The 12,868-nt window shown below is 46.9% G+C and overlaps 1 protein-coding gene across 1 annotated transcript in view; it reads right to left on the bottom strand.

The window, feature by feature from the left end:
• The window catches only part of XRN1 (5'-3' exoribonuclease 1), a 78,938-nt gene extending 66,882 nt beyond the window's left edge, over positions 1 to 12,056 (bottom strand). The window contains exon 1 of the mRNA XM_074963837.1: positions 11,939 to 12,056. Within this exon, the coding sequence (XP_074819938.1) occupies positions 11,939 to 12,013 (75 nt within the window). The 5' untranslated portion in view covers positions 12,014 to 12,056. The remainder of the gene's footprint in view (positions 1 to 11,938) is intronic.
• Between the last annotated feature and the right edge of the window lie 812 nt (positions 12,057 to 12,868).

Genomic DNA, 12,868 nt, shown 5'->3' with positions numbered 1-12,868 from the left:
CTGTGGAGAGTTTAAAAGGAAGAACTCTGTATTGAAAATGGTCATGACCGATTGTGAATCGTAGGCAGTGTCTGTGAGCTGGATGAATTGATATATGAAAATAAGTGTCCTGTAGGTCGAGGGCTGTGAACCAGTCCCCTTGATCCAATGCAGGAATTATTGTGCCCAGTGTGACCATCTTGAATTTTTGTATCCTCACGAATTTGTTCAGACGTCATAGGTCTAGTATAGGCCTCCATCCCCCGGTCTTTTTCTGGGTCAGGAAGTAATGGGAGTAGAACCCTTTCCCTCGATGTTGTGTCAGCACAGGTTCCACTGCACCTAGTTGTAGAAGGGGCACCACTTCTGCGCGAAGTAAGTGTTCATGAGAGGGGTCCCTGAAGAGGGACGGGGAAGGGTAGGAGGGTAGGATATAAATGGGATAGAGTAACTGAACTATTTCGGGGACCCAGTGGTCCTGTGTAATCCGCTGCCAGGCATGTTGGAAACTCTGGAGGCGGTAGCCAAATGGACAAGTAGGCAGTGGAATCAAGGGGTGGTTGTGCAGACCCTCGACCAACGTTTCAAAATTGTTTATTCCCCGATGGGTGGGAGGTGGTTGCTTGAGCTTGATTTTGTCTGCGCTTAGGGGGTCTAGCGCGATTCCTAGTTATGTCGTATGGTTTGGGTTGAAGCCGATAATACTGTTGTGTGCGTGGTCTTTGGTAGGATTGGTATCGTTGTCTCCTGGGAAGAGATGGGTGAATGCCTAGGGTGCGCAGTGTCGCTCTAGAATCTTTCATGGTGTGAAGGAGTTCAATGTTTTTTGTGGAAAAAAGTTTAATCTTTATCAAAGGTGAGGTCCTCCACTTTGCATCCGGCATCCCTAAAGATCTGCAGACCAGAGAGCCATGAAGATCTGCGCATAACCACAGCAGTTGCAGTAGTACGGGCTGCTGTGTCCCCCGTGTCTAGAGATGCTTGTACGGCCGTTCTGGGAATCAGTTGGCCTGCAATCAGGATTGATTTGAAGTCTGCTCTGCTATCCTCTGGAATGTAGGAGGCAAATTCAAAACGTTTATTGTAATTATCGAAGTTGTAGCTGGCGAAGAGGGCAGAATAGTTCGCAATTCTGAATTGTAGAGTGGAGGACGAATAAACCTTGCAACCCAAGACATCAAGGTGTTTAAGCTCCTTGTCTTACAGGGTGGGCCGATATTGTGGCTGTTTCATCCTTTGTGCGACTGTATCCATGACAAGAGAGTTCAGTTGTGGATGAGAAAATAGGAAGTCAGAGTCCTTAGCAGGAACATAGTATTTACGTTCGGCCTTTTTGCAAGTTGGTAATAAAGAAGCTGGAGTTTGCCAGAGTGTGTCAGCTGGTTCCAGGAGTGCTTCGTTTATGGGGAGAGCGATCTTTGACAGCGCAGATGGTTGAAGGATTCTGAGGAGTCTGTGTTGTGTCTCCTGAACCTCTTCTAAGGGGATGTTTTGACTGAGTGCCACCCTCCTGAACAGGGGCGGCGAGTTACATGGGCCCTTGGTGCCCGAGCTCCAGCATATTCAGCTGGGGGCCCAGCTCCACCAATGTTTGGAGCCGGGTCTCTCCCCCGGCCCTGCCTAGAGCGTGCTCCCGCCTGCCGCCCCCCCACGCGCCTCCCCCAGGCCCTGGAGCGTCCCACCCGCCCAGGAGCGTTCCTGTCTGATTAAAAGTGGGCAGCTGCCCTGCCACTCCATGCTGCTCTCCTTTGGCTGCGCTGCCGCCTAAGGCTAGGCTATAGCACAAGAGCAGGCTGAGGCAGCTGGCTGCTGCTGCACCAGAGTAGAGGAAGAGGTACACATATGATTGGTAGCCCTCCCTGTCTCCAGCATCCACCAAGAGGAGAGCAGGAACAGACCTCTGGACCTCACTCACCTGAGCAGCTGCTGGGGCTTCCTTTAGTGTCTGACCCTGTGATCCTGCCCCTAACCCCAGCCTGCAGCCCCAGTGCAAGGGGCAGGCCTCCCCTCCTCCCCCGCCCCGGCCAAGAGGCTACAGTGTGGGACAGCAGGCTGCAGCAGGGGAGGAAGCCACATGTGATGGCACCTAGCACCTCCACCTCCACCTCCAGCACCCACCCACCACAGGGGAGGTGAGGGGGCTTCCTGGACCTGAGCAGCTGGGGCTTGGGTGAGTGTTGTGACACCCTGCATGCCCCCCCGGCCAGTCACTGCTTCTGCCCCATGCTAGGCATGGGGCAGCCCCACCCCCCACCCCCAGTGAGGCTATGGTGAGGGGCAGCAGCAATGGGGGAAAGGGTTGGGGGGAGTCCTCCTCTCTGGCCCTCACCCTGGGGCAGCCTGTCTGCACCCCAAGCTCCTCACCCCAGACCCTGTGCCCCCAGCCAGGGCCCTCACCCCCTGCGCCCCAACCCTGAGCCCCCTCCTGCACCCCTGCCCCATCCCAGACCCCTCACCCAAACTCTCTCCCAGAGCACATCCCCCACACCCACTCCTCCTGTCCCAGCCCAGACCCCACACCACAACTCCCTCCCAGAGCCTACACCCTACACCCAAACGCCTTCCCAGAGCCTAACACCTCCCCCCTCCCACACCCAAACTTCCTCCCAGACCCTTAAGGAGGTGCGGTGGTGGGGCATGACTTGGACTCATTCTGGGCACCACCAAAAATTATACAAACCTGCTGCCCCTGCTCCTGAAAAGTTCTTGAAATTGTTTACAGTCGTCCACGTTCTGTGGAGGCAGAGGGAAGACGGCTCTGTCTGGGGCTGATGGAGAGTTAGGGGTCGGTGAGTCAGGATATGGTGCATAGCTCACATTCTCAGGAAGGGGTTCAGGTACTCTAGAAGTGGACGGAGCTGGAGATCGAGGCACAGAAGGAACTAGTGGTTTGGTGGAAGAGGTCTGAGGATGAGTGGTAGGAGGATGTGGGCAAGGGCACCACTGAGGCCAAGGCATAGGGTAGGAGAACCCAGGTGCTGCCCACAGGGGGTGGGGGAGGAGGAGGGAAACTGAGGCTGGTGGCTGTGAGCCATGACCTGATGTGGAAGAGGTTCTGGTGGAGGAGGAGAGGCAGGTGGGGAGAACTCCGCCTGCTGCTGTATATCGAGTTCGCTGTCAGTAAAGGTAGCCAGTTCAGGTGGGGAGAGCGGCTGTTCAGAAAGTGAGCCCTGTGTATTCAGGAACGGGGAGTTAGGCTCAGGTGGCACTGAGAGGTCACACTGAGTGAGAAACTGTTGCTCCTGCTCCCTGGGCTGCGCTGAGCCTGCTTTGTGCTCTAGCTTGTTATCAAGTGAAAGTGAAAGCATCAGTGGTGCCGCGGAGCGCTTGGAGGTGCCCTGCAGGGGGTCCACTGCTGGTGCCGGGGTGGGAGGCAGGCTTGGTTCTGACGTTCTTTTCGGCACCGGGGTAGAGCACGCTGTCGGCACCGTGACTATTTTTGGTGCCAAGAGGACCGGTGCCACGGAAACCTTCCCTGTGCGGGAGGTCGGGTTCCTGCCTCTGCACTCTGCGGGAGCCGTGGCTGTGGCGTTAGAAAAGGCTGAGGCACCTGCCTTTGGCGCTGTCAGCACAGAGGGTAAGGATTTTGCAGGAGCCCCTTTACCCTTGTTAACGTCTCTCATTTGAGACTGTTGTGCTTCTTGCCTCTGCTCCAGAGAGGGCGAAGCAATGCTCCCAACTGGTTCGGATCTGGCCGGGGAGCGTGTGGGAGCAGGTTTAACTTTCCCTGTCTCCAAAAGTGGCTGGAGGGACTTTTCCATTAGAAGCATTTAAGCCGCAGGTCCCTGTCACGCCGAGCTCTTGACTTGAGGCTTGTACAGTGGAGGCGCTTTGCGGGGACGTGAGTTTCCCCGAGGCACTTCACACAATGTGAGTGCCCATCCGACCGTGGCATGGAGTCCTGACAGGAAACACACTTTTTGAATCCTGAAGCCCTTGGCGTTATGAATTAGAAATGGCAAGGAAGAGTGTCTCAGCGGGAGACAACGCTGAAGCGAAAAAATTTGGGGGTTTTGGTGTTTTTTTTTTTAACTAAGTAACTAACTATGTAACTACATTAAAGGAAGGGAAACAACGGGGATGTAACTAATAACTATTTCTATGTTCTTTGTTACTGTTTCCTAAGATACCAGGGAAGAAAAGTAGCACTGCCCCGAGTCCCGTCTTCAGCCGAGGACGGTTGAGAAGGGACTAGGAGAGTGAGGGACGCACGCACTCAGGAAGATTCCAACAAGACAGGAGATACCAACTGAGAGCATGCGTCCCAACCAGGCTACTGAAAATTTCCGATCAACAGCACCGGGACGCACCGACACCTAGAGTGGAGCACCCACAGGGACAGCACTCGAAAAAGAACCTTGGTGATCCACATGCGCTTTCACATGAAGCAGACATATGGAAGAGTAGCAGATGACATTTTCTACATATGAAGATGCATGCTGTGATGAACTTTATAAATAATCATCTGTGTTTTACATAGAAACTGCCCTTTATGCCCTCTCTCTTCTATCACATTTTCGGCAAGAGCAAACAGAAGAAGAAACAATGTAGCCCTGTCCGGTAGTGCCCCCTCCCTGCTTCTTCAAACAAAACAAACCCTTGCTTCTTTCTTCAGTATTTGAGTAGCTGGCCCAGTATTTTACATCCTTCTAGTATTCTCACCTATGTACTCTTCTGAATATAAAAGAGCCACCAAGGAAAAGTATGTCTCACCTTCACATATATTTAAACTTTGCGTATAGCTCCTAGTATTTTGAATTTGTTAAATTTCTTTGCTTTCAGATCTAAAATTGAACATTCATCTCTGATAAACACCACCAAACCGCTTTAGTTTTCCACAGTAATTCCTTCCATGCTACCGCTGTTCTGGCCTGATTCTCTCCTCTCTTACCCAAATTTTACACCAATATTACTCCTTCAACTTCAACAGAGTTGCTCCTGACTGACACCAGCAAGAGAAGAGAATCAGGCCTTCATGTTTAATGGTTTCTATCTGCACACAATACCTCCTCATTCTCTACTAAAATACTGTAAACACTGGATAGCAAGTAGACTAGCAAGCTGCTGGACTGTAGCAAATATAAAATAGTGAAACATGTCCAGTCTGAATTCAGTTTCATAATAGTATTTGTAAGTAAATGTTAGTATACAAATTATCTTACATCTTTTTGCAATAGTGGGAAGAACACTTTACAATATTAATTTAGGCAAACATGTATTTGTACAACGTGTAAAGGACAAAAATGTGAATCGTTCCAAGAAATAAACAGAAGAGTTTCTCCTTGTAGTGATTAACTGAATGAAAAAAAAAATCACATGGTACTTGCCAATTATTTAAAAGATATGCAGAATATTCTCTTCTTCCAACTATGGCATAGTTAACATGACATCATTCTGCCTCCCACAGAATGTTTTTAGTTTGAGAGTTCAAAAGGAAGTAGCAGCAGTAAAAACAAAATCAAACAACATTAACACTAAAAATTTTATTGCTGTGATGGCAAAAGAGGATAAAATAAATTTTATGATTCAGTTAGACTTTGGAGGTCTTCCACAACAAGACTACCTCAGTCAACCTGTCCACACTTGGTAATGCATGAAGCCTGAGCAAATTCAATACAGAGAACGCCAAATTATTGATTACTAAAGCCCTAAATGTTCTGATCACCAAAAATTAATGCTCCATCTTGCTCCAGTTCTTGGCTTTGCACTCAGCCAACTGATCACCAGGAACTGTCAATCTGTAGAAGGTTCCAGAAAATAGATGAAGGGTGGACATTTCATAAATCAGTCTCTCTGCCAGATTCAAAAAGACCAAAACACAGTCTCTCTGGATATAAGGAATTCTGGGGGTACTAAAAGTTAATTATCTTTCCTTGAACAGCATGGAATTATCTCTTGGTTGAATGATAGATAAAATACTCAAAGTTTTCCTTTATTCCTACTTTTTTCCATGTAAAGAGCCTTAAGATTGGTGGTAAAGTTATATAGAGTGAATCAGCCTACGAAAGTTGACTCCCACAAAGAATCAATCTCCTAACCCTACAAAAAAGCCCACAGAGTCTCAAACTGCTGACATCAACAAGGATCCCCAGGCTGTAAAGGACTGTACTTCCACAACCACCTTTATCTTGTGATGGTGCTTTGCAGGCTGGCTCCACAAAGGAAGGGGTGGGTGAGCAGGTAGGTTCAGCTAGTCCCTTTCCCTATTCCATCTGGTTCTGCTAGCAGTGGCTGTTGCTGAGTTTCTATTCTAGGAGGACACTCAGGCTTTCATAAAGGATATCAGATGATAAATTCTACACACTGATATGAATATGAATAACCCTAGTAATTAAGAGCACTAAGTGGAGACTGGTTTCAGAGTAACAGCCGTGTTAGTCTGTATTCGCAAAAAGAAAAGGAGTACTTGTGGCACCTTAGAGACTAACCAATTTATTTGAGCATAAGCTTTCGTGAGCTACAGCTCACTTCATCGGATGCATCCGATGAAGTGCGCTGTAGCTCACGAAAGCTTATGCTCAAATAAATTGGTTAGTCTCTAAGGTGCCACAAGTACTCCTTTTCTAAGTGGAGACTGCTTCTTTTTGTTCAGCGAGACTATAGTTAAAAGCAACATCCCTGACACTGAAAAAAACGTGGTACAAACATCAGTTATAAATAACCAGAATGACTAGATTACACGGGGCACTGTGTTAACATTTCCAAGCTCATGCATTAGTTTATAAAAACATTTTTTATCAACTTCAGACAGAGCCTCTCTTTCACACAGAACATGTCACCTAACACATTTTAACAGTACTTTTTAGGTGTTGTCTTGACTAGGATTGGAAGGTATGTTAGCACGTTAGCTAACACAGTAACAAGTTCTTTAAGTCTAGTACAGACAAGGCAGTGTATATTTTCAACGGCTGCTAGCTGGTCATATTAAAAACCCATTCTAACAATACACTTTTTATCCTACTAAAAAGAAAAGGAGTACTTGTGGCACCTTAGAGACTAATATATGTACACTCAAGGCCCTTGATTTGTATTGCATCATATTTGTTGACACTTAAGCCTCTCCTCATTTAAATGTGGTTCTGACTAAACCAATTTCTAACATAGTTTAGCCAGATAGTGTAGACAGAACCAAACAAAATTTAAAATTCAACATGGCTCTTAAAGTAGTTCCTTAACATAGCCTAGTGTAAGTGAATCCTTTACTTAAAAATGGTTTAAAATGCCTTTTAAAATAAAGTTGCATCCCCAATGGTGGGACAAGCCTCTTAGAAAACTGATTTTTAAAACTACATGGACTTTAGAGCACGCTAAAATATTGCACTTAAGAAATTCTGGTCTCAGGACAAAACTTCCAAAAGAAGCTCCCTGCTGAATGCAGGCAGAGAGCAAGGAACGTGTACAACACACATTTTGAGAAAGCTGCCATGGACAGAGCTCACATTCAGTTGTGCATGGGTTTAACGGTCACAGCATGTCCGCTTGAGTCATCCAGTTACTGTGACAACAGATTGCCGAAAAATTCTCTGGCTGTTGACTGGCAGAGTCTTGCTATATATGTGCATTTCAGTTTCTTTGGTTCAGCAACTGAGCACAAGCCGTCCTGTAGATACAGACTCTAAGATTAATAACTTTTTCAGTATTGCTTCCCCAAGGGAACATTGGATGCTATGCATTAGCTAAGAAGTACGCCAAATGACTGAGATCAGTTGAGTGATTAGCAGAGACTTTGGCTACGTCTACACTGCCATGCAGTTCAGACTGTGGAGATGGAAATAGGAATGTGCACCAAAGTGCTGGACTGTAAATCCTCTACTTCGATGTTGCGGGCATGAACTAAGAGGTTCCTCGTTTACATTAATGTAGTCCTGTTTGAAGAAGACTACATTAACGTGAACTAGGAAACTTTTAGGAACCATGAGGTACAGCAGATTTCAAGACAATCCATGTAAGCATGTGGTGGATTTTAGAACACTTAAAGTAGTCTGCTTTTAAGCAGAAAACCATGTAGTTATGCCTTCTTTGTGGCTGGACTGGGTGTTAAGTTGTTTCTGTGAAACAGTAGGATAAAAAACAGGTTTCAGAGTAGCAGCCGTGTTAGTCTGTATTCGCAAAAAGAAAAGGAGTACTTGTGGCACCTTAGAGACTAACCAATTTATTTGAGCATAAGCTTTCGTGAGCTACAGCTCACTTCATCGGATGCATACTGTGGAAAATACAGAAGATGTTTTTATACACACAAACCATGAAAAAATGGATGTTTATCACTACAAAAGGTTTTCTCTCCCCCCACCCCACTCTCCTGCTGGTAATAGCTTATCTAAAGTGATCACTCTCCTTACAATGTGTATGATAATCAAGGTGGGCCATTTCCAGCACAAATCCAGGGTTTAATAAGAACATCTGAGGAACGGGGGGGGGGGGGGGGGTTGGAAAAAACAAGGGGAAATAGGTTACCTTGCATAATGACTTAGCCACTCCCAGTCTCTATTCAAGCCTAAGTTAATTGTATCCAATTTGCAAATGAATTCCAATTCAGCAGTCTCTCGCTGGAGTCTGGTTTTGAAGTTTTTCTGTTGTAATATCGCAACTTTCATGTCTGTAATCGCGTGACCAGAGAGATTGAAGTGTTCTCCGACTGGTTTATGAATGTTATAATTCTTGACGCCTGATTTGTGTCCATTTATTCTTTTACGTAGAGACTGTCCAGTTTGACCAATGTACATGGCAGAGGGGCATTGCTGGCACATGATGGCATATATCACATTGGTGGATGTGCAGGTGAACGAGCCTCTGACAGCATGGCTGATGTGATTAGGCCCTGTGATGGTGTCCCCTGAATAGATATGTGGGCACAGTTGGCAACGGGCTAATGTAGTCTTCTTCAAACAGGACTACATTAATGTAAACGAGGAACCTCTTAGTTCATGCCCGCAACATCGAAGTAGAGGATTTACAGTCCAGCACTTTGGTGCACATTCCTATTTCCATCTCCACAGTCTGAACTGCATGGCAGTGTAGACGTAGCCAAAGTCTCTGCTAATCACTCAACTGATCTCAGTCATTTGGCGTACTTCTTAGCTAATGCATAGCATCCAATGTTCCCTTGGGGAAGCAATACTGAAAAAGTTATTAATCTTAGAGTCTGTATCTACAGGACGGCTTGTGCTCAGTTGCTGAACCAAAGAAACTGAAATGCACATATATAGCAAGACTCTGCCAGTCAACAGCCAGAGAATTTTTCGGCAATCTGTTGTCACAGTAACTGGATGACTCAAGCGGACATGCTGTGACCGTTAAACCCATGCACAACTGAATGTGAGCTCTGTCCATGGCAGCTTTCTCAAAATGTGTGTTGTACACGTTCCTTGCTCTCTGCCTGCATTCAGCAGGGAGCTTCTTTTGGAAGTTTTGTCCTGAGACCAGAATTTCTTAAGTGCAATATTTTAGCGTGCTCTAAAGTCCATGTAGTTTTAAAAATCAGTTTTCTAAGAGGCTTGTCCCACCATTGGGGATGCAACTTTATTTTAAAAGGCATTTTAAACCATTTTTAAGTAAAGGATTCACTTACACTAGGCTATGTTAAGGAACTACTTTAAGAGCCATGTTGAATTTTAAATTTTGTTTGGTTCTGTCTACACTATCTGGCTAAACTATGTTAGAAATTGGTTTAGTCAGAACCACATTTAAATGAGGAGAGGCTTAAGTGTCAACAAATATGATGCAATACAAATCAAGGGCCTTGAGTGTACATATATTTGCTCCATGTGGAAGCCAGGTTCAGTTTAATTTAAACCTGTTATTAATCAATGACTTAAGCTAAACTAAAATAAAGTTTTGTGAGCATGCTATCAAAAGGCCTAGCGTAGACAATTATAGTATGTGTAGACATTACACATATTGAACCTATTTCCCTAAGTTAAGTATCCTCACACCTTCTTGTCAACTGTCTAAATGGGCCATCTTGATTATCACTACAAAAGTTTTTTTCTCCTGCCGATAATAGCTCATCTTAACTAAATAGCCTCTTACAGTTTGTATGGCAACTTCCAACTTCTCTGTAAGTATGTGTGTGTGTGTCTATATATACACACACACACACACAAAATCTTCTTACTATATGTTCCATTCTATGCATCCGATGAAGTGGGCTGTAGCCCACGAAAGCTTATGTTCTAATAAATTTGTTAGTCTCTAAGGTGCCACAAGTACTCCTTATCTTTTTGTGGATATAGAGTAACACGGCTGCTACTCTGAAACTGATAAAAATAGTGTGCTTTAGCCAATATAGCCTATTTTGCTCACTGAACTGGAATAAACTGTACCAGCAGAGGTACTTTTTGGTGGCATAGTTGTCTCTACACTAGGAGGGTTTTGTCAGTATAGCTATACCAGAAAAGTTATTTTTAATTGTAGACAACCTGGTAAGAAACAAAATAAGAGTGTCTACAAAGCCTTCTGCACTGGTTTAACTAAACAGTTTAAAATCACACCTTATGTTAAGTTGGTGCAACTCTGGGCAAATAAAGCCAAAATGAACAAACAGTTGACTGGGAGTATGAGGAGGCATTGTTAACAAACATTGTTTTATGCTTTCAACCCCCTCTGAACACCCAGCAGGGACTCTGGTAATTTCCGAGACTCGGATATTACTGTCCCTTCATCTAGGGCAGTGATTCTCAATCTGTGGCCCAACCAGCACACATCTTTGGCCCATGTGACATTCTCAGGGCCATACAGGTAGTACATAGATTATGTGGATGTGGCCCATATAACACAAAGAGCTGCATATGCAGCCCTAAATGATAAAAACGTTGAGAACCACTGATCTAGGACAAGACGTTAGTAGTTTAATTGTTCTTTCGTCTTTGAAAGTCTTCCTTTCTGTTTTCCATTCTTTCCTCTGCCTAGTTACTTAGGGTTTGTCTACTTGGGGAATTATTCCAGAATAGCTATTCCTGATTAGCAACGTGTGTGGATACTCTTATTCCAGAATAAGAGTGCCTTATTCTGAAGTAGTTTAACATGATTTGGAATAAAGCACTTTTATACTGGAAAAGTGCATCCACACATGGAGCTAATCAAGAATAGTTAATCTTTAAATTCATACCCTACCTTATTCTGAATTAATTTAAATGCATAGACAAGACCTCCACCAACTGATATGATTTTCAACCTCTCTGTCTTTAAATTACTTTAAAATAATATGTAGTTATTCCAATAAACATCAACATGCTGACTACAGCAATATATTTCCACATTTCCTAATCATATATTTAGACATCTACTTTATTTATTTTTAGACCATCCTCCATTACTTAAATAGAAGCAGAGTTGGACCAAGGCTAAGCACTTCAGAAAGCCTCACCATGATGTTGTCTTCTACATCCAAGCAATGCTGTCAAGCAAAACAGCTGCATTCTATTTTCTGAAAGGCGCCTTCCAAACGTACCTATAGGGGTTGCTGGTGCAGCTAGTGGTGTTTGCTAGCAAGTTTATTATGCTGTGTTATAAAAGCTCACACTTATAAGAAGCTGCTGAGCTAGACCTAAATGTGTTCCGGGAAAGAAAAATCAACAAACAGAAGCGGGAAGGTGACTAGCAGGCACTGCTCTGCCCATAACGGCAGGGCTGGCACAGCCCCAGCCTCCCAGTAGCTGTGTTTGCGGAGGCGTGTCGGCGGGGTCCGCTTCAGAGCTCGCTCCCTGGGCACCGTATCCTGCGGGGGACGCTCGGGAGCGGCCTGGTTCCTCACAGGGGCGAGGCAGGTCAGCGCAGCGCCGGGGAGCAGGGCACGAACCCGGAGCCGTTAGCGGGGCCGGGCCCGCGCTGGCTCCTGGCTGCCCTCCGCTGTGAGCGGGCTGCAGCGAAGCACAGGGACACCCTCCCCTGCCCGGAGAGCGGCCGGGGCAAGGCGAGTGCGCACCCCCCAGTCCGCTAGCCCCGGCCCAGCACCGCTCACCTGATGCTCCTTCAGCACCTGGCTGAGGCAGGGATACCGCTCCGAGACCCACCGGTAGAATTTAGGGACCCCCATGGCTGCCGCCTACCCCAGCCCGACCGGACCCAAACAGCCCTTCCCCCACAGCTGGCTTCCTTCCGGCGCGTCCTACTGACAGCCAGGCCGCCCAGCCACCACAGAGAGCGGCGCAGAGCGGCCCAACTCCACCCATAGAGACTTGGGCAGAGACAGAGCGTCTTTCCTCACAAACTTCCTCCCGCCGACGTCGGGGCAGCCCTGCGGGCAAGGGCAGGAGCCAGCGCAGCCTGCCGGCCGGGCGCCGCACAACCTGACGCGTGACTGCGCTCAGAATGTGTCCGTGCGTCCTCCGCGCCGGGGTAGCGCAGACCTGCCGGGCTTAGCCCGTTCGGGGCGGGGAGGCGGAGGGTGCAGCCCTGTCTGTCCCCCAGACGAGGGCAAAGGGCCACCTCTTCAGTGAGAGACCCTGCCCTGCCCGTCTGCCTCGACCGCCGGTGTAGCAGCACAAACTCAAACTGCTCCCTGGCAGAATTTCCTGTGCCACTACACCGGCGCTGGGGTTCGTGAGTAGCAAAGGTAGCGTGTGAGGTACGGACTTCTGTCCATGAGCACCTGGGCGCAAGCATTTCCACCAGCAGGCACCCCACAGAGGGTACAAGTTTGGGTCCATAGCACGGCAAGGCTCTTTAGGGGCCCATAGGAAGACGTGAGCCCAGTGCTGCCTTGGGGACAATGATCTATGTGAGCCTCCCAAAACTGATATGAAAATGTACAAATCCACGTGCCGTTCATCCTCCTTTCTCTTTAATGCTTGTACAAAACCAAACCACACTCACCCTGGTTGAGTAGCGCTTGCCCATGCTAGGGAAACACCTGAAACCGTTCCCCTGCTTAACACCGACCAGTCCAGTC

Source organism: Natator depressus, chromosome 9 (genome assembly GCF_965152275.1).
Source record: "Natator depressus isolate rNatDep1 chromosome 9, rNatDep2.hap1, whole genome shotgun sequence".
In the NCBI taxonomy this organism is placed as follows: domain Eukaryota; kingdom Metazoa; phylum Chordata; order Testudines; family Cheloniidae; genus Natator; species Natator depressus.
Note: the sequence above shows the minus strand (reverse complement) of the source record. Positions and strands in the feature narration are given on the sequence as shown.